Source organism: Megalops cyprinoides, chromosome 8 (genome assembly GCF_013368585.1).
Source record: "Megalops cyprinoides isolate fMegCyp1 chromosome 8, fMegCyp1.pri, whole genome shotgun sequence".
Lineage (NCBI taxonomy): Eukaryota > Metazoa > Chordata > Actinopteri > Elopiformes > Megalopidae > Megalops > Megalops cyprinoides.
In genome coordinates, this window is record NC_050590.1 from 28,914,594 (window position 1) to 28,942,076 (window position 27,483).

General features: G+C 42.3%; 1 protein-coding gene across 1 annotated transcript; it reads left to right on the forward strand.

Annotated features, from left to right (window-relative positions):
- Positions 1 to 455: 455 nt before the first annotated feature.
- LOC118782371 (rhombotin-1) lies at positions 456 to 27,483 on the forward strand. Its single transcript, XM_036535695.1, has 5 exons — positions 456 to 501; positions 1,344 to 1,487; positions 17,080 to 17,293; positions 23,952 to 24,077; positions 26,597 to 27,483. The coding sequence occupies exons 2-5, from the start codon at positions 1,466 to 1,468 to the stop codon at positions 26,700 to 26,702; spliced, it is 468 nt and encodes a 155-aa protein (XP_036391588.1). The 5' UTR covers positions 456 to 501; positions 1,344 to 1,465; the 3' UTR covers positions 26,703 to 27,483.

The following is a 27,483-nucleotide window of genomic DNA, read 5'->3' on the forward strand; positions in this document are numbered from 1 at the left end:
TTTTACTGAACCAAACCCGAACACTTAACACGGAAATCAGGGTAGTATTGGATATCCAACTCTGTTAAAACTGTAGTTATTTATGATCGATTGTGTTTGACATGACATGTGAGAGAAGATAAAGAAAAATCAGATTGCGCGTGCCTCGCAGATTGCAAAATGCTGTCCAACTGAATGTTTTGAAATCGTAGCCTTCTATACTCTCCCGGATTGTTAATCTGGGCAGAATCTCCCCCTTAATTGGTTAACAGTCTCCGCGGGGCAAATGAAAGTGCTGGTTTTGAAGGGTTTGCCATTAACCTGAAACACTTTCATCCAGAGTCCAGACCTTAACAGCCGACAATTATATTAACAGATTCGATACCGAGTCCCCCTATCCGTCCTATCTGATCAAAAAACAGCCCATGTGCTGTGTTTTCTCGCTCAAAAATATTGGTTATCTGGGAATGGAAAGTATTTCTGAATACTCTTCTCACCGTGCAGCCTTATTCTAAGAAAACAGTAAGTGCGAATTCTGTTGAGGACTTAATTTGGGATAATATGCACGTGTCTGTGTCGTAATGAAACCTTTAGCACCACCACCTATTTTTGATTGAAGCAAAGCCGCGCGCGCACACCGAAGTTCGCTTTCCCTTAGCTGTGCTTTTGTGTTTTGTCAGAATTAATGAGAAAAGTTCCCTTGCCCTAGGGGTAATTAGTGTCCTTGGAGTTAAATAAGCTAATACTTAGACACCTCTGGCACAAGCAATTATGTTTGTGTATTGAATAATTGATTCAAAGAGGGGGGAAGGGCTGCTAATCAGATCTGAGCATAATGAATTGATTTAATTAACAGGGGAATCCGCGGGTCTCTGGGAACTGGGCGCATTTATTCAGTAGCAGGAGAGAGCGCAGCACATAAATTGGGAGAGAAGGCAGTGTGAGCATGCTTTTTAGCACTTGTCAGGTCTGGAATTGGATTTTTGAATATAGTTGCACTTTCGGAGCAAATGAAATCAGAGAAAACACTGTTGGGAAGAAACCTTTCCAACTACAAATAATCAGCATCTGCTCCGCTGATTACAGTAGGCTAACGCATTAGCGAGTTATGTTTTTTTTTTCATTCTTTATTTTCTTCGCACAGAAGATGCTCGCGAATCACTCTTGTTTTGAGGTTGCAAACTGCCGTTTTAGTTTAGTCCAAGGAGTCTTATTTTGAGAGCAAAGGTGCACGTACGAACTGAGCAGAAAAAGCGAATTTCGCTAAGAAATTAGAAAAAAAAAATCCGACCTGTATTCATTTTGAATGGGTTCTTTTACCGAATGATCTAGTTTCTAAGAGCCGGACGACTGTTCAATTACAGCAACAGGGACGATCCGGTTATCATCGCAAGGCAATTTCCAAAGAGATAAGTCGACCGGGTGGTGAAGGCTGCTGGAGCCGAAAACGGATCGCCTGGACACGGACCCCTCGTTCTTTAGGACGATGGTGCTGGACAAGGAAGAAGGTAGGTGGGCTACGGTTTCCGACTGCATGGTCTTTCATCTGAATATCATGAAGTGGTCTATGTCCGCTTTTGTTCGGTAGGATCATATTCGGTCAGCTAAGAAGCATTTGTAGATATTTGTTAAATGTGAAGAGTGAAATTCATTTTTGGCATTGCTGTATTTTGTAGCCATCTACTTACAAGCGCTTCATCCGCATTCGCAGGGATATACATGTACCCTTTGTATCCTACTTTATGGTGCTATTAGAAGTTAGGAAAGCACGCCTGTCTGTTTATTTTGAAACATTAGTCGTAATTTTCTAAGCCGGATCGGTATTATTTCAGTACTCCTTTGCATCTAGCAAGCTACATTTCTCGTCCATAACCATTTGAGTTGTCATTTGAATGCAATTATATCAAAAAATTTCGTGGTCTGCCCGCGTACGAGTGCTACTCAGTTCTCTCGCAGTCCAGTTTTTGACAGTGCGGCTATAATGCGATTGCGATGAACTGTAAATACGGTAGGGTATACGGACAGCGAGGGAATCGTTTTCATTTTCATTTCATTTCCGATTGACCTTATATACTGCCAACCCTAAATAGGACGCGTTTCTCTGTGCAACATTCTAGGCTATTTTTGATATATGCATTGCAGTGTAGATGTAGAAATCTACAAGTCTCTTGGCGCGTATTAGTGACTTGTGAATAGCGGCTGTGTGACTTATTTATTGATCCTGGAACCCCCAGTAAGAGGTCGCATTTTACGGCGCCATAGAACTTGATTACGAAAATAATAAATAGATCCCATTGATTCATACGTTCCGAGAAAAGTAATAACGGCCACTGTAGCCGTGTCCAATGGAAGAAAGTTGCACGGGGAACTTATTCCTTGTTTGTGTCTAAAACAACTTTTACAAGAGTGAAGGCATTTGGGCTGGGTGGAAAGAGTGTATAACCGAACAAAACGAACTAAACGTTTGCCAATGATTGCATTATGGTGAATATTGGTTCATCTACATTCCCTGGCCAAAATGTTCAAAATTCTGTCTCTGTCTATCCCCTCCCAACCTCCTAATGGCCTAAAATGAACTCTTCTTGTCATCTTTCACAGAACAGTCATCACACACAGGGTTTTAGCTAGAGGCCCTTTTCCAGAAGTAATGGCATGCATTTTAGAGCCATTATTTATGTTTGAAAATGGATATTTCATATCTATTTTAGCTGAGCATCCTTTCACTTACCCATCTAAAAACCAATAAAGGCTAAGCCGCAGAAACATAAATTGGTCTGTCTCCCTGAATCCATGTCTTGCTAATGTACCCAGATTAACTCAACTGTAAATTGTCTCCTTTGGATGTCTGTCTTGCTAAAAGTTCCCTATATGATTCATGATTCGGATTGCTTTTAACAGCTATTGGCTAAGCAATACGGTAAATGTACAAGGTGATGCAGATGGCATTAGTGAGAGAGGATGCATGGGAGCATGTAATGCAGTCAATACTACATTAACTACTGATGCCCAATTACAGAAACGGGGAGAGTGGCTTTTAGGAGCATTAGGACTTGCAGAAAAGCTGAGATCACCTGCTGCTCATTGCCTAAAAGCTTCACCCTTTGCTTGCTGGGGCCAAGCTACTGTACTGGCATTTTGACAGAGATGTGAAGAGCTGTCCAGGGCTGCACTCATGATTAGGGCTGTTAATGTCAGCCTCATTCCAAATTAAGGGGGGGTGGGTATCTACCTTTTCCAAATCTAGAGCGGCCACAGAGCAGTCTTTCTGTCAAAAAGAGTGCTCTGTTTGTGTAGTTTTTGGGAATGTTTCAATGCTTGTGGGAGAGAGCAACATCCTTTTCTGAAAAAGAAAAATTTAAATTGTCATTTTTCCTTCTGGACCTTGCCCTAATGAGTTGTGTTTTTTTTTTTTTTTCCCCTCTTGAAATAAAGCAGACCTTATTTTGCAACAGGCTGAGCCACAAGTCCTGAAACTAGATCCACATAATGCTGATAAACTTCTGATTGTCTGCACGTTCTGGGGGTGGGGGGGTTGATGTGTATGTCTGGAAATGATCTCAAAAAATAACTTTCTCCTTGAGGAAAGATAATTTAGTTTCCCACATCTCTAAACCACTTTTGAGAAAGTAGGATACAAATCAATTCCCTCTATTCACTTGTACACTATTTTTAAACTCTTGAAATCTCACATTAGTTTTCTGACCTATAATAAGTGGAGAATGTTGCCTTAATGAAAATTTGATGTTGGGAGGTCATATTATAACCCATACTTTGGGTACCACTCTTAGTCTTCTTCAAGAAGATAACTGGCAGTTTGGTTAGCTGTGTTCATTTTAGACCTCCACACTCAGTACTGGCTACTGTGCTGAAAATAAAAGTAGTAATCCTGAATTCCTTTTTTCTGGCTTCGTCATTCCTCTAAGATCACAAAAACACGAGTTACAGTGGGTCAGATTAGATGACAATGTCCTGCATTTACATCCTGTTAGACTTTTTACCATTTTCTAAATGTGCTCACAATACAGCCATCTCAGACCTGCTCCCATCAATAATTAATGCTTCTGTGTCAGGAAAATAGTCCTACTTGTCAGTCTGACTGGTTCTTCACTCTAGAATTTCTGCTGCTTCCGCCAAACCCAGTTGCCACACACCTTCAAACAACTAGCTAAAATACAGTGGAACAGTTTACTTAACAGCGTTTTTTCCCCTTAACCCCTAAAATGGGTTAATTCCATTAAAAATGAATCTGACTAATACTGGCCACTTGTGTGTGATTGTATATCATATTGATCCTTTGGTCTTGTTCTTGAAAAGGTGTATATATTATATAAAGATGCAATTATGTACATTATATGGCATATATTATTGTATAATAAGTGCAATATTTAATACAGCATCATCTGTAGATGTTTCCATTCTTATCTGGAGAAGTTGGCCGGGGGGGGGGTTGCCTCTCAGTCTCAAAGTTGATCATTTCTTAAGTTCCTTTTGCACCTAAATTTATGACCCTCCAAACTGGCTGTCCAATGAAATTTGTACGTTCATAAAGCTTGTGATTGAAAAGCAGTGTCTCAAATAAATCCAAGCTTGTGATCTGTCTGCTGGTCTAATAAAACTTGGGCTTCAGGCTCAGATTTTATTTTGGAAATAATAAGAATTGCTTCATTCTTTTTACCTGAGTTACCATGGTAATTCTGTCTTGTAGCAATGTTATATTGATTTAGAAAGTGGACAGTAATATTTCTTTTGTTATTTCGTTTCTGCGGGTTGATTTCTAATTTCCACTTGGAGATTACTTTTATACATTTCTTAAGTCTTTTCGCCGTTTTCCCAGCCATGCAATTTTCTCTCTTGTATTTGCTATTTTCTCAGCTTATTGCCTTGTTCTTTCTTTAAATTAAACTTGCCAATTTCAAATATTGAAATTGCATCAGTTTTTTTCCCCCCTGGGTATCACACAATATTGTGCCTTATTTTGGAGCCTAATGCTGTGTGAGTGGGGGCTGTGTTTGCTGCTACTTGCAGTTCAGTGCATTATCACCAACAACTGAAATCATACTTGCAATACGATCATACCATTGATCTTCACTTGAATTCTCGCAAAACAAACCACACCCTAATTCAAATTGTCAGTCTAATTTAATAGTTTTTTTCCTCATAAAGTAATTGTACAGACCATTGCATAGAAAAAAAGGTCAACTGTTTAGCCCCCATTTTCCAAATAATATTTTATATTTGATCTTTTCATTAAAAATATTGGGGTGTGTGAGTATGAAATGATCATGAAGGCAATCATCCAAATCTGAGTCCACTTTTCATGTCTTTCGGGCAGGTTGTACATTTTCATTTGTCAAACGTGGATGGTAGATCATCTTGAGAAATTACTGAGAATACACTGCATGTAATACCAGTAAGCCAGTCCCACAATTTTCTGGTGACCCTGTCAGATCTACCGTAGGTACAATGCACCAGACTCAATTTTGTCTTCCATCCCCAGGCTGCTGATCATTATCAGACCTCAGACATCTACATCTAGCGATGTCAAATGGCAGTCTTTTCCCATACTTTCAGCAAAACTACAGTGTCTGAATGGAGATGGAACCCTATTTTCACCAGTGAGGAAGCCTGCAAACCAGTGAACCTGTCTACTATGTGTATGAATGCAGTCATTAACGCTATGCACAAACTCAGTTAAATTTTCCCAAGTTCTAGGAGCATCCCTATTATTAAATTCAGGGTCTGCAGACTCTATGCTACACAACTTTATGTGACTGCATATGATTTCCCAAACATCAAAGAGACTGTGAAATATCAACATTGCCATCCACTTTCTTACTGGAACCACTGTTGTCTGTGTGTGTGTGGGGTGGGGTGGGGTGGGGTGGGGGGGCAGCCATTTAAAATATGGTATAGGGGTTCAACAAGGAACTAGCTTACTGAGAAAGCAAGATGCCCAGGTAGTGGGAGCTGTCAGTTCAGGCTGCACCACCGCTTTTAAAGGGTCCAGACCTCTTTTTCTCTTGCTTTGAGTGCGGAGACCATCACAGAACTTTCAAATCTTAAAAAAGAACATGAAGAACACAGCAGACAGGTATTTTACATTACTGCAAGCTCATAATTCCACAAAATTATCAAATGGTGTGTTGTATGTTACATTTACCATTTACACTGCCCTGTCTTTAATTCTATTAACACCTTTAATGTGAAATCTTTCACTAAACTTTTCAATTTTCATAAAATGTGGATTCTGACATTTCATAGCCATTAAAAAAATCTTGGATAATTCTTGTGCTAATGAGACATTTCAAAAACATGAGGTCATCACTCAAAATTGAAGCTTCAGTGTCTTTCAGGGCTTTCTTGTTTACAGATATCAGTAGAACTGAAAGACCATGTCTGATGCTGAAGTTTCCCTTTTGAAATGTGTCCATCTTAAGTGGGTGATGGCTGTGTGGCTTTAAAAGGACCAGGTAGCTTGGATATGGGAGAAGCAATGGCTTGTCCCGGCAGAGTTGCTCTTGGTAATGGTACATATGCTCGGTTGAAAGAGGGTATACAGCTACATATTGATGATTTTACAGTAGGTGGTTTTTAATTTACTTTCTTTTGGTCTTTTAACCTGTTATTCCCACGAGTTGCCTTGTTGCCAGGGACTTGCTTGCTGTCCCTCCCTCACTAGGCTGAGTTGCTGTGTCTGTAGAGCCTGGGCAGCACACACGCGCGCGCGCACACACACACACACCTCTGCTACGAGTCCTCACATAGTAGTCCATCTCATCATCGCTTCTCACACATCTGGATATTTATTTACCTCCTCCTTCCCTCACTCTCTCTCTGCTGTGTCCCTGTGTTGTTGGACACTTTTACTGCTCCTCCATGTAATCTGTCACCAGTGATGAAGTATGGGAGATAAATTGCCAACATTTACAAGCAGGTGTTGTAAATAGCTTTTTTGGCATGGGGGAAAAGCAGTATTTTTAAAGGTACTTCATTGATCTTGTTCAGAATTACAAAATAATTACGGTTTACTTTTTTTTTTTTTTTGAATCGAGGAAGTACAAAGGATGAGCCCTTTTTAAAATGGAAAGTGGGGGAAAATTAAGGTTTCTCTACAAAATTTCGCCGAACTTCATGTCATTTGGCTTGTCATTTTACACTATTTTACAGGTGCCCCAGGAAAGTACAATACAAAATTTTATGATGAAAATAATTTTGCATTTTGCATTGAAATTTATGAAAGGCAAACCAACTTAAAAATGTATAGCAACATGATGCAAGACTATAAATATGTCTAGTCTGTGGAATCTAAATCCTAACCAATGGTTTGGATCTTTAAATAAGAACATGTGACTTCGCTGCTCTGTAACGGAACTTCACCGTTACAGATTCAACCGTCTCGGGTGGGTGCATAAGCTCACCAAATGGCAGGGGGACTCAGCTCCTTTCAACGACCTTATCAAATTTTGTAACTTGATCAAAGCTTACAAATGATACCTTCACTGATACCTCTACGGTGCTTTAATGAAGTCTGAATGGCTGGCCATGCCCTTTCATTAGCATAGTCATTCTTGTCTCACTTCTATATGTAGAGTTTAGTCACTGATAAATGTGTTCAGAAATATCAGCATTGTAAGTCAGCATGGATTGAGGGGTGGGTAGAGGAGTCATGTGACTTGAAAGGTATTTAGCCACACAAATTAATGCTGCTGCATTTCTTTTCCAATGTTTATGAGCTGGTAATCGTTGTAATGAATCATTTATGTGGAAATCGAATACCGCTGCGTAATTGTGTTTGGCGGCTCTGTTTATGCATGCAAGTTTCCATCTAGAAACAAATTGATCAGCCATTGAGATTATTATCTGAAAGGCATTGCTACAGTGGACCCTTGCACAGATGCTCTCTGGATACATACAGTATTTGCTTATGTTTACTTGTTGTAGGTGGAAGACTTGGACCGTGTGTGTGTGTGTGTGAGAGAAAGGTGGAGGCTTGTGGCAATACTCATTAATGCACAACTTTATTTCTCCTCTCCACACTGATCTGTTTTCCAGGAGAGCTGGTAGGGATTAGCGAACTCAGCGAGGGGGTTGCGCGGTGGTATTATGAAACAGGTAATGCTTTTCAGTCAAGATGCGATTTCAATTTGCCATTCCGGCAAGGAGGAAAAATATCTCAAATTTTAAAGCTCTTTAATGTTTCTGGAGATTGTAGCCACCAGCCAGGGTGACCCTGCAGACATTCCCAGCTAAATACTTTTATTGCACTGGAGCAATCTTCATTATAAGAGGCAAGGTGTGCACAGAGCTGTGGATGGAATGTCATATAATGCAATTAGACTCCTAATCCACCAATTAAAGCTAAGAAATTGCTTTACTTTTAAATTTGTCAGATGTACTTGCAAATGATATCGTAAAAATATTTGTGGATGTGCACTCCTCATACAGTAACGTAGCATATGAGTCTCCATAGAAAAAGGAGCGGTTTGTATGGCATGCCTTCCATTGAACTGGTCCTAGGGTTTTCAAGATAGACATTCAAGAAGAAAGTTCAAATGACTCCCCAGATTAACTTTCACTTTAAAGCAAAATGGATTGAATGGGTTTGTATAAAGTAACACATGTTTAATTAGATAAAATTATATGTACAACTTCATTTAAAATACAATCCCTGTTTCACGCTGTTTGAGGGAAAAATAATGGAAACTGTGGCATAATTCAATTCCAAAATTAATATTAATCTGGTTGAAAAAGGTGTTACTTTCACTGCAGAGCAGTCAAAAATATTGATGCCCTTGTCAATTTAATGGGAACTTACTTGCTGGTCAGAAGGTGATTTCTGATGGACTTTAGTTACTGAAAACTTTGTCAACAGGCTGTAGGTTTTTCATGTTTAGCAGAGGAGATTGGTGTGAGTACATCACAATATCCTCTGCTAAATACAGTGGAACAAACTGCAGTGCAACTAAATGAGCATGACTGAATCACCGCTCCTACATTAATGAATGTATAAAGATTTGTCATTCCTGTGGTAAGATGGGTGACAGAATCCTTTAGTTTAGACTGTTAGGTCTGTTAATGACACATTTCATGTGTAGTCAGTCTGACTCTTCAGACTTTTAGACTAATTCCTACAACACCATAGAGAGGACTTGCAAGGAAAACATTGAAAGCACAAAGATCCATACACAGGTGAAGAGATTCTGTATGACAAAGCTCAGATGTGGAATCTGTGATGGAACCAGTAAGTACTAAAAGACTGTGTTTAAAACATTTGATGCAGAAAAAAACAATTGGAGGGAATGGGGCACCAGGAGCTTGCTTGCCAAATTATAACTTGTAACAGTAAAAGGTAAGAAACTATTAATAATCTAGTTGGTGACTAATATCTTTAAGTCAACTGCTCAGCCTAATGAAGTCCTCATTATCTTGTTTGTTAGCAAGTTCCCCTCAACCTTTGCTATGGTTGCTCTTTAAGGAAACTTCCCTCGCTTCCCAGGGTACTTGGAGCTGTCTCATTTCCCCCATCTCCAGACTTCTTCATTATTTATCCAGTTGGGAGATGCTTTTCACTAGTGCTCCGATGACACAGGAGGTCTTCTTCCCCCAACAAATGCCCCCTGTGGTAAATCTGCATCATTTGTCTTGAAGTTCCCCAGATAGCTCTTTAGCTTTCACTCGTTTTGCGATTTTAAACTGGCTAAAGGTCCTGAACAGCCCACCTGCCTCCTGGTGTATGGACTGAAATAAGTATACAGTAATTGCTCAGGAGGGATTTTCATACATCCCTTTCAAACCTTGGCAGTGATAGAATTTAGCGGGAAACATTTCTGCCTCCTGAATGAGTTTGTAGCGTGGGGTAAAAAGTGTTGCAGTATTACACTGCAGCGGAAAGCAGCAGTGACAGTGCTAATGGTTACACTCTGTCAGGAATTGTGAAGTGCCAGATAACAGATTGTGTTCCCCTTATCAAACTGTGAAAAGATCTAGTTTGAGAATGAATGGATTTATCCTTTTTATTCAAATGTTAATGCAATCTGAAAAAATGAATTGAATTTGCATGCATTTCATCTGGCAGGATATCGACAGCCTTGCTTGTAGCACTGCGATATGGAAGTAAAGTGAAATTGCAGCAAAATCAAGACTGAAAGAAACCAGCACTAACTGATAGTCAAAGTGCAAGGAATGAGACGTTGACTTGTCAGCATTCTATCAAACTGAAACATAGGCCACAACAGTATGGCTAAGCGACACATTAAATCCTTCATGTAACACCATTCTCAACATGCAGAGCACACTTGTTTTGATAATTCATGTATTCCAGTCTCCATTTTTGGGGCTGATTTGTCCAAACTCCTGAGAGCATGGAGAATTCTGATAGGTAAGATGCCGAGAGCAAGTCCGGCAACAGGAGCAAATCCAATAGGCACAGTGTTAGACAGAGATTCACGAGGGTGCCAATGAGAACTGACACCCAGAGCAGTGTAAATGTATGTTTCAGCTACAGACTCCAGCTCCTGTTGTCACCATTATAGAACGTTTGCTCAACATTTGCCCATTAAAGTGACCTCGGGGCTCCCCTGAATTAGTCCCGCCTCAGAGCGACTTACAGGGTCCCTGTGGTAACCCTGTAAAACATGGGTTAGCAGCAGTGGCATGCTTCCGAGACAGGGCTGTCAACCGCTCATCTTCCATGACTGCAATCTCACCATGCTTGCATGAAACTAAGTGTTGGAACAAGTTGCCTTCTGTAATAACTGGGAAAAGCTGCCAGTTTCACGTCTCAAAATAAGCAGTAATGAATTTAATTAGAGTGCTGTTGCATGTCTGCGTGATACACTTTTTTAATTAACCCCATGTGAATAAATTAAAAATAATAGGGAGGGGGGAATGGAATGAACACCCTAATGAAGTTATTTGCTAATTGGGATTACATGGGGAGCCAAAGAAAGTAACCGGCACTGAACCAAACACTGCACAACTAAGCTTCGCTGCCTCTCCAGAAAGTGAACTATGTCTTAACGCTTACTTCAGGCGTCTGAAATGCACCTCTGACGCGATGGAAATGACCAGCAGGCTGAAGAAAGGGCCCTTTTCCAGAGCAGTCTGCTGAGACAGTCCGCGCTGCGGTGCAAGTCTGGCTGCTGCTGTTGCGGGCTAATGTGATGGCCTCATTTGGAGGGGATCAGGAGTAATTACAGTGGGACGAAGCGGCTCCTGATCGCCAGGGTCAGGACACTTGTAACATGTGAAAAGAGCAATTATTCCTCCAGACAAAACCCCTCCTCATCTGCTGCAGTGCTGGGGTCAGTGCGAGGGATGGTGCTGCTCTGCTTCACCATGGCTTATGAGCGCCCCCCCGGGCCGCAAAAGTTAGCGAAAGTGCATCTCGTTAATGAACACACTCCTCCTCTGCAGGGCAAGTTCTCCACTCCTTGTTACTGTGTGGATGATAATTATGTCATAATTGTACAGAGTGTACAGTCAGGAAAACCAACACACCTGAAAACATACTGCAATGTTGTCCTGCATGCTAGTGCGTATACTGCATTGTAGACCACTCAAATATTGGTCATTGACAAGGTTGTGGATATCACTGCTTGCTTGTTACCCAATGCATTGAACTCCAGTGGGTAGGGGTATGTTTTGCCATATTTGTCACAGTCTTGTTAGTAGTTTGGAATTTTAATACAAAAAAGGCATAGTTTATGATCCTGACCTGACACTACAGCCACACGTCGCTTAACATCCACAATACGTTCTGTGAAATAGGGTGTTATGTGATTTGGACGTTATGCGAACACCATACTAGATACAGTATATGGTATACTGTGTACTGTACCATTATACACCTGGCAGCGCAATCGCTTTATTTCTATAAGACATGAGATACACGTGTTGCGTGCGGGAAACGTTGCCTTTACTACGTCCGGTTACATCCGCTATGTCCCGTTCTGCGATCAGGATTTTTAAACTTTATTATAACTTTATGGGATTACGGACGTATATGCGAACGGATGTTGTCAGAATGGACGATAAGTGGCGCATAACTGTATTTCCAGATGGAATTATCGGTCACTGGCTAAAATGCAGTAATGATATGAGCTGGTTGGATGAGGCTGATTCATATAGACAATGGCAGGACATTTGCTGGCGATCCCCATTAACCTCGGCAGCATTTACATTAGTGTGACTGAATGGAGAATTTGCTTCTGGGTTACCATGACCACAGCACACATGCTGTGTGAGTGAAACTGAAGTTCCATCCAGGAATTCTTGCACTGCCTTCATGTTCTGTTATTTGTCTGCGATCACAATTCACCACTCCAGTCACTGATCCTAGAGAAAGTGGCTCACTTGGGCTTTTCACTACCTGCCATGGCTTATACTCCAGTTTTCCCAGTCCCCCTCCCCTGCCTCCACTACTTCACTGGCCCCATCTAATGGCAGTCTGACTTCAGCTGCCCCTGAGCACAATTTCAGTTCAGATGAGTACAACCAGTACATCCAAGTTTAAATGTAACTGTATACATATTGACCAGAATTTCCAAATTAAACTCTAAATGTGTATAAAAGCACACACAAAAATGGTTTACACTACAGCTGACTCAACTATAGAGGCTGAGAAAAGAACGTCTAAGCCCTGCGAGTATTAGAAGATCAGTAAGACGAGAAAATGTTTCTACTGTGAATTTGCCAATTGCTTTCATCTCTTGGAAGCTAAGGTATCAAGTGTGGGTTTTTTATCCTTTTTTGAGAAGCAAGCCAAACTAAAGTAAGACTGTGAGACTGCTACAATGGACAAGCCTGTACATTTCCTCCCAGACATGTGTCCAGCATCAGATTCTCATGGCATCACCAACATGGAGCCTTTTATCCAGACTTTTATCCAGAAGTTGTTCTTTGTCCATTACTGTCGTCCTACTGGGCCTACTTATTATGAATTGGGTCCCTCAGCCTGGCTAATGAAGGAAATGATTTAGTGACCACCTGTGGCTTGCTCAGTGGAGTGGATTCCCTATTTCTGTCGGTTTGCTTGGTTCTCTCTCCACCTTTGTGTCATCACCTCACTTGTCATTACCCATGGCAGCACTACAAAATCAACCAGCTACAGTGTCTTACACCACCTTTTGAAAGGTTGAATTAGTACTACACTTAGCCTTGTTAAACATCTTAACAGATGTTTAATTCATCACAGATTATGGCCACAGATTACATGCAGGAAGATGAGTGGGAGAGATTCCATATGATACAAGTCATTAGTCTATTAATGTGGTTAAAAACTCAAATGTGAAACTCCTCCCTAAACACAGCCACAATGTAAGGAGAGCCCATCTCAAAACTTTTTAAGGAGATTACGTGTTGTGGGTTTGTCTGTTGCCTTTGCAGCTGTTCATAGAGCAAGGGACTATCTGCACTGAGTGTTTACATTGGCCCTGTTTCTTCCACATCCTTTGAGTTTGCCTCTGTTCAGAGCACTAATTACACATGGCCCTGGGCTGGCCTCTGTAAGCAGCTGAGTGGTGTCCAGTCAGCACAGGGAGCCTTGCGTCACATTGAGGTGTTAATCCATCTGAATGATCACATCTATTCATGTAGAGTGGACCGTCTCCGGGAACAATGCAGGGCATATTTCAGTACCACTATGCACTCATGTTAGAGATTAGTGCATTATTGCACCTTAAGGCAGGGTGTAAGAACCCTTTTCCTATCCACTTTTCTAATCTGAGCAAATGTGGCACTGGTGCATTGATGTGATAATTGCACTGTAATGCTTCAAAAGCATTTCCTCAAGTCCATTGAATTAAAAAAATCTTAAATTCTTAAATACTTCAAAAGGGTTACCACGTTGATTTGATTTTTCGATAGCTGCAAGGATGGAGCTCAAAACGGGGCTTTCATGCTGTAGGAATTGGATGCTATCTTTGTAATGGAAAGTCCATGGTCTGACAGTTGTAAATGCAAACTAAACTGTACATATCCTAAAGAGATAAGAAGAGAAAAAAATTGTAGAAGAGGAGGACCCTTCACAAAGTATTATTGCCAAACGCATTTCCCCTGTGAAGACGCTGGGCCAGGCAAAGCTACTTTAAAGCAGAGACAAAAAGCATTCTTTCTAACATCAGCTATTGTTGAAAGTGGCGTACTACTTTTGTGACACCTAATGACACAGGAAGGTCAGTGGCGCTTGCATCTGTTAAATGGATCGGATTAAGTGGAGGCCACCACCTCAGCTGTCATTTCCTTTTATAATGTAACTTTTTGTACTCCAAGGTGGCAGAGGGCAAATGGGGAGCAGGAGGCAGCATTTTGCACTTGGGGTTTTGCATAGTGCAAAGTGTAGTAATGGGTGTGCTTAAGCACAAAGCTGTCTGCTGGCATGGGGGAATCAACACATCCTTAAATGTGTCTTTGGTGGGTACTGTTCGCAGAGCTTTTTCAGGACAGTGTTCCCTGGACTGTTTTCCCAGTGCAGGAGACAGACCAAGCACCCATTTGCTTCTCAGATGGGTGGTAAACTTGGAGGTGTGTATCAGTTAAATGGTGAAAGGCCATCCTCTTGTGTTGATTCTGATTCGCTTTCTTTATGCAGGGCTCCAAGGCACAGGGAGTCCTGCGCAAGCAGCTGCAGTCTGAAATGTAGGTTAGGAGCAGAGCGTCACCTTGATGGAGCCCTGGCATTCTACCCACATCAAAACTCAGGCCTGTCCAATCGCCAGGCTCACTGGGAGAGGTCCCAGGTTGTGTAATAGCAGGGAGTGTGCAGACCAGTCTAAAGACCCGAACCTCACTTACAACAACTGTGTAGAACACACCTATGTTCTGTTAAAGGGTGGGTGGTTAGTGTATGAGGAGGTGGGGGGGTGTAAGCCAATTATGAGTGCCTCACTAGAGGTAGGGGAAACGACCTTTGTGTATAATTAGTTCTCTTATTTAAAGCAAAGATTTTGAATAGAATAACTAATTAGCTGTCATAAATGGCAAATTAAAGATTTTGGTGCAATCCCTGAGGGATTTTGAAAGAACCCGATTTTCTCCCACACCCCAACCCCCCCAACACACACACACTCGCACACGCACATACAGACAGGCGCTCTCTCGCTCGCTCTCTCTCCTCATTAAGCCTGTTTTTAGTTCTGTACGAGGCTGACAGGCGAGCACTGATGGCGTACCTGCAGAGATCCACTAACAAGCCATGAAATGCAGGTAGAGCAGACCGCCTTCAGCTAGTGTGGCTTCAATTTGAAGCTTTTTAGCTTCATTTACACTGAACATTGGTATTTATAGCAAGTTTTTGTGATCGTAATGCGGCGGCCTGAAGGATCCTCTTTTGGAGATGGAGGTGGTGGGGGAGCTAGAGGGCTGACGGAGGCCTAATTGATGGCTCCCATCAACAGCACTGGGCCAATTACCCTCCCCTCTCCACACTCCTGATAAAGAAATCTGATGGCTGAATACCACCAGAGCTTTTATTCTCTTCCAAACCTGCACTATAAATTTGACTAACAAGCATTTTTCCTCCTCTGTCTACCCTTTATTTTTCTTTAAAGGGGGATATGCTAATTATATTACATTCATAGTGTTACTGATGTACGGATGGTAAGAAGTTCCAGAACAAATGTGGCTCCAATAAAGTCTTTAAGAGTGAGAGAGAAAGAACATGCATTGGGGGGGGGGGGGCAGCATTTCTGCTTTGATATTCAGAGGAACAAAGCTGTAAGAAAGAAATGTCTCTGAGGTTTTTCAGAGGGTTGGAGGGGGAAGAGTTTCCCAGAAAAAATGAAAGCACTGGGCAATGCATAGCCTGCCCAGTGGTAGAAGACTGTCATGTAAAGCACTGCTACTTTCAAATCGCTTGGCACAGTGTTAGCCAGCTGGAACTGTGGGTAATGGAAACGCCAACCCTGCACCTCTCCAGCATTTCTTCCTCAACTTCCTACTGTCTCAACATGTATTCTTTACGGAATAACTGCCTTTCGTAATCACAAATGTCACTCTCAGCGCAAACTCTTTTTGCTTGTATTTGGTTCAACAGTATTTAAATCTTATGATATGGGTTAAATAATAAACTCCATTAACTATAGTTTTTAGTTTGTGGGCTTTGGTCTTTACTATCTTGAAGCGCGGAGTGAAGCATTGTGTGTGTGTGTGTGTAGTGTTTTTTTCCCAGAGAAAATGTGTTTTGAAGGCAGAAAGCCGACTGGCAGTGACCATGTGTTCTATTAGACGGATCAATAGCTCAGTGTGGGAGAGAGTGTCTTAAGAGCTGTTGTCCTGTGCTTTCAGCTGTAGCCAACCTGTTAGTGCTGCAGAGGGCCGCTGAGTGGGACTGCTACCAGCGGTGGCCTGAGGGGGCCTCTTAGTCCAAACACACATGTCAACCGCAGATAGACTATTAGTGTTTAGTGCAGTTATTAAATGGACTTTATTTGTCCTTTAGGAGGCTAAAAGGCGCACTTAAAGCGGGGGCCTGCTTGACAGCAGGGCAATTTGCGGGTTCTGTTACTTTGCTTGCTCGCTGTAGACCTGTAAGTAGAGCGACATGTAAAGAGAGAGGGGGTCCTTAATGCAGAAAGGGTGCGGCATGAGGCAGTCTGGAGATAGTGTCCCACTGGAGTTTGTGGACAGCAGCATGCTGAAAGGTTAATGTCAATCAACAAGGAAATCCATATGGGTCTTAAACTCAAAAGTAAAGTTTGAAGGCAGATGAGGTTTTAATAAACAATAAGACAATTTGGTTGCTTGTAACGTTACTTGGTCTCCAATGTACATTTGTGTGAGGGCATGGAAACCTAGTGGGAGTGATTTTTATTTTATTTTTTTAATATATATGTATCCATATGGTTTTCTCTAGCACACAAAGCCCTCTGTTTTTTAAAATACAAGGTTAGTGTTCCACCTAGTGACCTGTACATCCATCAGCTCTGAGTGTGTCTGTGCTATTGCATATAAAACAGGGGAGATGCACTATGGCCTTTGCAAGCTACAATAGCTCTGTCCTTATCAGTAAGGGAACATGGAAAGTGACTTGTTTACCTGGGTGGTGAATCACGTAGTGTCTTTTTTTTATTTATTTTTTTTTTTTTTCCCTTATCGCTCCAGGTGTGCCGATGCTCTCTGTTCAGCCCAAGGGGAAGCAGAAGGGGTGTGCTGGCTGCAATCGCAAGATTAAGGACCGCTACCTGCTCAAGGCCCTGGACAAATACTGGCACGAGGACTGTCTAAAGTGCGCCTGCTGTGACTGCCGGCTGGGCGAGGTGGGCTCCACCCTCTACACCAAAGCCAACCTCATCCTCTGTCGCAGGGACTACCTGAGGTAAAAGTGGACACGGGCCTATTGTCACTGAAACCACTGAAAACGTTCATAATCTTAGCTGTTTGCACATACATACAGTGAAGGATAAAGAGCAAGAACCTTTTATTCAGCAGATGCTAAAACTAGTTGTGTTTTAGATGACTTTCCTCAGGCTGTTTTGGCAGCTGCACATCAAGCTCTGTTTTTTTCCCCCATAACAGCACAATAAAGTGCCCAGGTATATATCACATCCATTCTCTGAGCCAACAATGCTTCTGTTAAGCACTGCTGCCAGCAGGCATTTTGAGACATTTAGCTGTGTTTACGTCTCTGCGTCTCAGCTCAAACCCAGGATCAGTAACAGGATAGCCGAATGAGAGAACAGACTCATGTGTCTCAGAGCTGGGGCTGTTTGCACTACAGTCAATCTAGTGTCAACCCCAGTGACTCCAAAGCTGTGCTCCCCCCAACCCACACACCATCCATCTGCTTGCTAAATTAAACATGATTATTTCCTGGGCGTTAAGTCGCAATCCCTGAGCACCCCAACCCCCCTCCCCACTGAGGTGCCCTGATTCATCCTGGAGGCTGCTCCCCTGAGACAGGGCCTGCCTTGAGATGACGCTCTATGCAGCCTTTCCCTGCCTGTCCACTTAAGTCTAGCTGCCCTGTCGGCAAGCCCCATTCTGCCTGTTGACTGAGTGGGAGGAGGTGGTGCTGAGTGGGGCAATTACCGTCCATCACCTCTCAGGAAGAGTTAATGCTGTTAAGATGCAGTGGGAGAGGTTCACTAAGACTCAGGGCTGCCCCCAGAAGGGGCAGATGGCATGGATGAGATGATAATAAAAACGTATGTGATGACGGGAGAAGAAAATGATTGAGTCTGAAATGGTGCATTTGGACCAATTAAATGCCATCTCCTAAATCAGTGTTTCTCAATCCTACTCCTGGTGCCCCGCTGTCCTGCACATCTTCTGTCTATCTTTGCTGCTTGATTAAATCAGGTGTGCTCAGCTAATCAAAAGTGCCACTGGTGAGTTCAGTCAGATAGGTAGAGCAAAGGTAGATAGAAGATATGCAGGACAGTGGGCCTCCAGGAGTAGGTTTGAGAAACGCTGCCCTAAATGGATATTCATCTGGGCAATGAGGATGGAGAGAGGGGACCATTGCCTTCATTCAAATTGGATTTATTTTCTGCTAAAGGCAAAGGTGATGAATGTATTTAGCACTCTGATTACATTGAGCACTTTGGTTACTGTTTTACTGAAGTCATGGCATACCTCTTGTCCAGCAATGATTCTGCAGTGGGGGGGTCTGGATATGGCATCAGCAGAGACAATGGAACAGGAATGAGGAACAAAGTGGATGGATATAGGGGTAGAGAGAGAGGGTGAAAGAGAGTGAGAGATTACATTTGCATTTAAGCGCTAATGGCCTAATGAAATCTACCCAACTCTCACCTGTTCCTTGCCCTTAGACAAATGCCCACCACTTAGTGGTTTAAGATCCTTAAGAACGAACCATATTCCGAATCAAATTAAATTCCCATCTTGTCCTGAGAGTGAAAGCTCAAGGTTTAAGTGTAGCTGAAGGGAACGCGTCTCCTCATCTTCATAATGAAGTTGAATACCTGCATGGAATGGCCCTCCTCCGTGCTGTGGCAGTTCATTACAGGCAAGCAAGTGGATCAAACGCACCGGCTTCAATTCCTGTGGTTTTGGAGAACTGCCATGCGCGCATTAATTATGAGGAGCTTGGTTTGTGTTCGTCCTTCAGGGCTGCGGGGCAGTGGAACGGACACACCGCTCCAGCCCTCTCTGGCCCGGGGGGTGTTTTACCAACATCTTGCGCTTCCTGAATCCACTTGCCATTCAGTTCATTTCATTAAAAGCCTGGATTTAATAGAAAATGTCTCTCTCTCTCTCTCTCTCTCTCTCTCTCTCTCTCTCTCTCTCTCTCTCTCTCTCTCTCTCTCTCTCTCACATTTTCATTATCACGGAGAACAATAGATTAATTAGTCGTTTCATTTTACCAGGGCTGAGGATCTGGTGACCTCCTCATGACAAACCCAGCAGGCTTTTCATTGCCAAGACCTGGGGCCTAAGTGGGTTTTTATCATCCAGCTATTTAATATATTAAAAGGAGCAGATTAGTCATCCACTTATCAAAGCAGGGGTATTTTAATTGAAATTAAAATGTGAGCACTTTTTTTTTTAAAGCTGCAGCAAATACCAACATTTTTGGTTAAATCCAGAATGGAAGTGTGCATAAGAGATGTTTTTAATGTCTTTTTTGCTTAGCAGTCTCATATCCAGGGCAATGTGCATGGCTTATATATTAAATATCCATTTATATGGCAGGGCAATTCTTGAACCAGCTGGTCAAGTGCTTTACTCCTGGGCACAACAGCAGTGTATCAACTGGGATGGAAAACTGAACTGGCAACTGGTAACCTTGAATTTTAAAAAGCACATCCATGGCAAACTGCTGTTGGGTAGCAGCACCTACAGTACAGCCATCAAGTTCAAGCTCTTTATATGTATTCAAGGCACAACACTGACTGAAGAGCAGTCTTCTCTGATTCTCTCAAATGTGTAAACTAGAATGCATTTAAAATGCACAACATGTCACGTCTACCTTCAAATACAGACAAATGAACATCGAAAGGGAGGTCAAAACATACCTGTTCATTCATCCCAGTGCTTTTAATTTAATTAGACAAACCTGTAGACACAGAAAGGGAAATAATCCTCAAAGGGACAGAAATGTGGGCCTCGGACATGAAACACTGGAGCCACATCACAAAGAAACGTTAAAGACAAGCAGGTGATGGAAACATCGGAGTTTGAAGTTTCCAAGGCTGTTCCGTTTACAGAGCATCTGTCGCTAATCCACTCTCTGGGGGGGGCGGCATTCAGTCAAACCACTATGATGCTTTGTCACTAACTTGGAGAAAGCGGTTTAAGGATTTTTTTGTGTATTTTATTCTGTTCTTACACATCACTAGTTTGGCGGTTGCTGAAATAAGTGTAAAAGGGTCTGTAAGAAAATAAGAAACATAACATCTACTGTAAAGTGTACTTTCTGTGCCAGTGCAAATGATTTTGGTTCTTTGGGATGGTTAAACGAGGACCTTATCAGTGCTACTGTGGCATTTTGAAATGCCGCAGTCCAGGTCCATCCATGGGAAAATGGAATTTCATCCCCTTTAGGAGGCCACTTTAAAAAACTTTCTTTCCTCCTTTAAAATCCTCCTCTTTCCATGCAGTGAAGGATGGCTCCATCTGGCTGGACACGTCCAGAGTTTTCTTTAGAAGTCCCTTCTGTTTGCGGAAGATCATGTACTTTCCTTGCAGTTGTGCCAGGCTCCTTCCCTTCACCCCATTAGTTTCTGCAAACACACTGACTTCTGCCAAACACAGAGTAACCACACCCTGGCCACGCAGAGTACTAGGTAGCCAGCTATACCTGGAGTGATCACACATCCTTTCCACACCCTTTCATCTACAACTGACTGTAAATGAAATTGCCATGCTTAATATGGCCACTGTCCAATTGTATTTTAATGTGGCTGATTGAAACTGCACTGAAGAATGGTTGAATTTTCTCTTGCAGTATACTGAAAAAGTCTGCCTGTAAATATGAGCAAAATAATTTGCATGATTGATGAATAAACAGCATTTCGCACTCAACAATATTCAGAAGTGTTCTAATGTAAAACTTGTAATGATGTAAAGATGTATCTTTTCAAAAATTCACTCAGGCTATTTTGAATGAAGATTTTCACTTGACAGCATTTGCTTTATTTAATAGAAATGGCTATTGCACCACTCCTAAATTGTTGTGGCTGTTAATATGGTTATTTTCCCAGTATCTAAAACTTTAAAAGAGCTCAAAGCAGGATGATTAAGGATTTTTTGCTCAAGTGACCATCACACTTAGCCTCCTATTACCACTTAAAATAACCAATTTGTGATATTGGGAAGCCTTTCATTATGCAATTCTCAGACCCATTCTTTGTTAAAATTAAATTGACCACTTATGTTTTTGACTACTCTGCTACATTACATGATCTCCATTCATACTTTAAGGGCATGCAATATTCCTGTGAGTCATTCATGAAGAAAATAATGTGTGTTGTGGTGTTTCATAACTAGTATGTGCATGTTACTGATTTTCCACTCAAAGCCCAGTGAGGTATATTTCACAGGGATTGATCGGGAAGAGGTATTTTGGTATGGCATGCATCGGTTAAAAACAGCAGCAACAGAGAGCAGTGTGACAGAAAAGCTGTACTCTAAATGAAAACTGACAAAAACAGCCTTCTGAAGTTTCACATTGGCAGAAATCACTACTAGACTCAAATTAGTGTCTGAAAGCCAGCATGACTATAACAACAGCAGAATGGGTGGAGAGCAAGAGTAGGGTTGAGAGGAAACCACAGGAGTAGAGAACTGCACTGCTGCTCAGACTGAAACATTCCTCACTGACAACTAGCTTTTCTGATTTGGAATCTGTACCTCATGCAAGCTGGCGGCTCCAGTGTCACAACTGCTGTATTGTAGATTATACAGAATTATAAGCAATTTGTGCCAAAACAGTGTGGCGGTGCCTCCCAATTCTGGATCTCGGCGCATGTCATGAGTGTCGGGGGAGTCGTGCTCTGCTCTAGATCCTCAGCTCCAGTCATCTTGTTGCTGGGCTATGTATGCTACCCTGGGGGTATGAAGTAACTTCAGGATGTGAGAAGCTGCAATGGGAGCTTTCAACAGTGTGTATTCACCCGCGTGACCTCACTTTGTATTGCCTGCAGACACTGCACAGTAACCTAGTATACCAGACTGCATATCACAGATGGCTAAGCACACAGTCCACACTCTGAAGATTACTGATACCCATAGATTACCTATACCCGTAAACAGTAAACGGTAAACTAATCATGACAGCTTTAGTGTCTCCCCCCTGTCCCTGTGCTTTACAATGATGCTGCGTCTGGGGCTGGACAGAGTATCAGAATCATTTCTGTCCCTGACTAGTGGGCGGGAGGCTGTGCACACATTTGGGCTGGTCTTAGTGATTAGGAGGGAGTTCATGTCCCCTTTCTCAGCTTCAGCAGGGCTGATGGAGTGGAACAGAAGGACGTGCTGTGATACCAGGCTGAGCAGGAGCATAGAACTGGATTGGACCTCTGGGCCACACTGAGGCTGGCTACAAAGCCCCTCCCATTGGAGTAAGGATAGGCATAAATCCCATAGTTGTATTACCATACTTCTGACAATTATAATACCCACGCAGCACCTTGCAATCATGAGGCCTTATGTGGTCTTGTGCAAAAATAAGTGATTGATCTGATTTCTTGGTATGACTGGTCAGACAATACCACTTTTTTGTGAAAGGATTGAAGCATTTTGTAAAAATTTGCCATAGGTCCACCTGTGTTCTAAATAAAACGCTTCCTGACACTGCAATAAATCTAAGCACTGACAACTTGTTTTAATAACCTGTCCTTTAAACTGCATGGAAGAAATGCTCAGTATTACCAAAGCCTTTTGTGAGATGCCGTCTTGCTCTGGCTGCATGGCTTCTCAGTGTGTCAGAGGTCTATATATAAACCGTCTTCTCCCAGAACAGAAACAGGTTTTAACAATGCCTTCTTTAACACCCCATGTACTGTATCTCTTGTAACAACCCCCTTCCCCCGCTACTGTAAGACAAGAGTCCTCTGGGGCACTGTGTGCTAATTAAAAGCAGGGTCTGTTGGATAGATGTTTCCCTGTGACAAGGAGAGAGCAGTAGAGAGAGACTAATATGGTGGTGTAATACCAACTTTTTGACTCCTTCCATCTGAGCCCACAACTTTGGTGAAGTGTATAACACGCTGTCAGAACAGCGATCCGCTGTCGCAGGTTCCTGTGTCGCGAGCCCGTGGAGTCCTTTCGCGCCATGCTTCTCCAGAGTGTGTAAGTCTATCTGTGATTCAGAAATCTCCAAATTAAACATGGGGGTCAGGCGCCTGAAACATAAAAATATGAATCTGACTCAGACAAGGCTGCTGAATACTGCCTGGCAAGAGGAAGAGGATAAGGGGACCTGCAGTTATGTGGCTCTTGCTCTGTTTGTAAAGGTGCTAGTTTTGGCCCCCGCTTCACAAGCTTAAACAGCACTAATAAGTCCCAATTTATGTTCTGTTTCTTCTGAGATCACATGACCCCCCCCCCCCCCCCCCCTTACTTCCTGAAGAGAGAAGGCACAGAGAAACGTCTTCCTTGTTACAGGAATATTTTCAGCTCTTGACTGCACTGCAGGATTGAGCCCCTTGCGTAAAATCCAGCTGGATTTGGTTGCAGCAAAGTCTCATTAGTGACATTGGTTCTAACGAAAAACTTTTGCCAGTTCAATTGGTTGCCTCAGACCTGTTTTTCCTGGCTTTTGCAATGTAAAAAAGGAGAAAGCCTTTGAAGAGGGGGATTAGGACCATGTGATCATTTTAATTAGATCATTAGCAAAGAATTAACATCTAGGTTTGTACCCTCATTAACAAGAAAATACCAAGCGTGTGCCAAGATAGATTTGTGTTCTGCATTAGATGTGTCTGTAGATTGGGTTCTCTCTCGGTAACTCCTATTGTGTTTCAGCTCAGCTCACTACCCTAACTCTGCTTCTCTTTTCTCTCTTGCAGGCTCTTTGGTACAACGGGGAACTGCGCGGCCTGCAGTAAACTGATCCCTGCCTTTGAAATGGTGATGAGAGCCAGAGATAATGTTTACCATTTGGACTGCTTTGCCTGTCAGCTTTGTAACCAGAGGTAAGGAGAGAGATCGCAGCTGTGCAGCAAGATTAACTTTTTGAAATCTGTATTGCCAAACTGAAATTGATGCTAGCTCAAACAGTAGTCACACAGGGGGTCATGAGGCTGCTCCTCATTTCCATTTGTTCTTAACCATTGTCATGCTCCTTATGAGCAGAGAGTAGTCTTTGCGTCTCCCATTCCATTCTGTAACAGCATTTCAGTTATCTTTACTGAACTCACTTAGCACTGTTTCATTAGAGGCGTTTTTATTTACAGCCCTAGTTTTTGAGTGTGTTGGTGGCTAATTGTACGATCATCATAGCTCATGTATCAAACATCTTTGAGCTGCCAAGCTCTCTAAACTCTAAACACTTAATGTTAAAAAAGTTGTCAGAAAATAAATTTTCTTTTGACAGCACAAAATAGTTAAACTGAAGAAAAAATGACATTTTTGATGAATCATCCCTGAAAACCTCAAACCAAATAAAGGATGGTTGGAGCAAGTGAAGTAAGTGACAATATCACAGAACCCTGGGATTGCACTTGTCTTCTGTGCCCCATTCCAAATCCATGTATTACAAAGTGGCATACAGGTAAATGGACTCAAAGGACATCTCATCTAAAAGGGGGGAAAAAGACCCATAAATCATCATCATGTATGCATATTTCATTCTTGCCAGATTACTTCAGCACTTCCATTTCAGGCCTCCGTGTTCAGTCCATGCTTGGTAGACCAATCTCAGTGAGCAGCCCAGGTTTTGGGCTGAAATGCTAGTCTGTGTTTCGCCTCAATGCACCAGACCTGTACCCTGTCCAGACAGTCATCTACATGAGCGGTATGAGCTCAACGTACTCCTCAACCTGGCAGTACATTTTAAGAAGTGCACCTTACCCTAATGTGGCCAGGTCCCAACCAATAATCAACAAAACCTGCCTGACGTCCCAGCCATGTGAAAGAATGTTGAGTGTTAGCTGGGTGGGTGTGGAGAAGGTTGCATGCTTGCATGCCATTACACTGAGCACTGTGCCGAATGGGCACACTGCCTGCCCACAAACATACCCACTTGCATTTATTTTTTCCATCTCCCCTAATGCCAGTGCATCACCACAGAACCAACCCAACATGACAGTGTGGCAAGGATTGATAAGCAGCCATGCCAATGGTGGCACTTGCACCACCCCCCACCACCACTGCTGCTATGGACTCCTGCGCTGTTTCACATGTCAAAGAGAGCACTGCAGTGGGAAATCAGTTTATTTATTTCATCCAATTGGGGAAGAGAGAGGTGAGAGGGAGAGAGAGAGGGATCCATTTTAAATGTTGGCACCAAGGTGCTGGGGCTGAAGGCTCCCTCTGTGGGGTGGTTTCCTAGGAAACGGGCATGATGCAGGTGCTAGGCCTGTGAGTTAGAGTGTGGTTTCATTGTCATCTCTGGTGGGCACCAGCAGTAGGGCTGTCCCGAATACCTTTTTTTGGCCTCTGGAGCTTTGGTTGTAATCAACACCGAATATTCGAAGCTTTGCCCGGAAGACACTGCAACACATGTCTTTCGTTTTAATTAAAGGCATTTTCCAAAAGGTTTGGTCTGTTTTATGCATGTTTGTAATCCCAAGGGGTTTGGTTGAATGAAGTCCTATCTATCCACTTTTTGTGACATACCAGCTTGTGACAATTTTTCTTATCATGGATAAATGGTAGACCTACATAAATGCTCATAATAATAGGCTCCAAATCTGAGACAACGCCTGACAAAGCACTGTGAAACACAAGCACAGAAGCGCAGAAACAACACACTAGCTCCAACAAATTTAAGATTTGAGATTTATATTTATCGCCTTCTCTACTGATGGAGCTCCGGTATTTAAAAATGGTCTCGCGCCCCTCCGGAAGCAGAGAGAAGCATGGCGTCACTGCAACTAGCATCCTTCCAGGGTGACAAACTTAGCTAGGGTTGGTCGAAATAGTTAGACCCTCCATTCGAGTCCCAAAGCATGAGCTCGGCGATTGCCGGCTACGCTCCCATTCACCATGAGGTTCACTGCTGTGAGTGAGAGGGATGTCAGGCACCCAAGTGGAGACGGTATACATTTCCACATTTTAACAGTGCAATTAAAAAGTATAAATATAGTACAAGAATGTGCTGACAAAATGTATTTTGCAGTTCGCCTTTATTGATAGCCTACATTTAGCAAAAAAAAAAAAAAAGATATCCGAATCCCAAATTTGAAAACCGAATCCCTACCCAATGAACGAATATTCAAATAGTCGAATATTCGGGTCCAGCCCTAACCAGCAGCAGAGCCAAATGTGAGCATTCACTGTACACTAAATGCCAATTACCTCACTGCCCCCCAGCCGAGAGGAAGCCGCAGTCTGAAAAAATAAATAGGCCTTAATTGTGGCTCTGATCAACAGCCTTTCTTGTAACTACAATATGATAGCAATTAGCAAAAATGAAACCAAAAAACCCTGTTCTGTGTAACAGCTGTATGACTGCTTCCATCCTTATTAAATGGCTTGTCTTTTCTTGCAGGTTTTGCGTCGGGGACAAGTTTTTCCTAAAGAACAACATGATTCTGTGTCAGATGGACTATGAGGAGGGGCAGCTGAACGGCAGCTTTGAGACGCAGGTCCAATAGCCGGCACTCTCGCTGGATGGAAGCTCCACTGCACCAAGTGAGGAGCGTCTGTCTGCTTGCCTGCAATACTTTTTAATCCTTAGTGGGCCCCGGGGACTCTTGTAAATGTTTCTTTTTATTTTTGTTGCCACTCCCTCCCCAACACTAAGCAGTTACAAGTTTTGATGTACAGTTGTGCCTGCTTAGCTGAGCACTGTATTGCCTGTATGTTTGTGATGTTTGTTTTGGGTTGGCTTTCATTCCCTTTCCCATCCCCCTCCACCCTTTGGGTATGGTTCCTTGAAGGGTCTGTACAGACAGTTTTTTCTGTATATATAAACTGGAACATTTATTTTATGAAAATGTAATGCAATTTTATTACTAGTGTGAATTAAAGATTCTTAAATGTTTACAGTGTTATTATTTTCCCTTCACTTGCCAACAAAGGCTGTTGCAGGAGGTTGGTCTATGTTATGCATTTATTGGCTCCCCTAAACGACAATCCATAAAGAGCTTTCATGGAAAAACGACCAACTGTTGAACTTTTTTACGTAGTTGAACCAACCAAAGTGTATGAAGTTTGGAGTGGAGTTGGAAACTTGAAAATATAACTGAAAAAATGTTTTATTTGGAATAAAATGCATACAACTCCATAATGTTCTTCTGTAATGAATGACCAAGGCTATATAAAACATGTAATCCAACTGTGGATGAAAGACTCATGGTTTTGATAAATCATGCCTCACCAATTACCATCTGATTATGGGCAATTTGGATAAGTAGAAAGACACCAATAAAAATG

What these genes read in the sequence shown, in the direction of transcription:
- LOC118782371 (XM_036535695.1), top strand. Translation starts at nt 1,466, where the DNA reads ATGGTGCTGGACAAGGAAGAAG. An exon ending in TGTCGCAGGGACTACCTGAG is followed by an intron (nt 17,294 to 23,951) that starts GTAAAAGTGGAC and finishes TCTCTCTTGCAG; the next exon opens with GCTCTTTGGTACAACGGGGA. An exon ending in TGTCAGCTTTGTAACCAGAG is followed by an intron (nt 24,078 to 26,596) that starts GTAAGGAGAGAG and finishes CTTTTCTTGCAG; the next exon opens with GTTTTGCGTCGGGGACAAGT.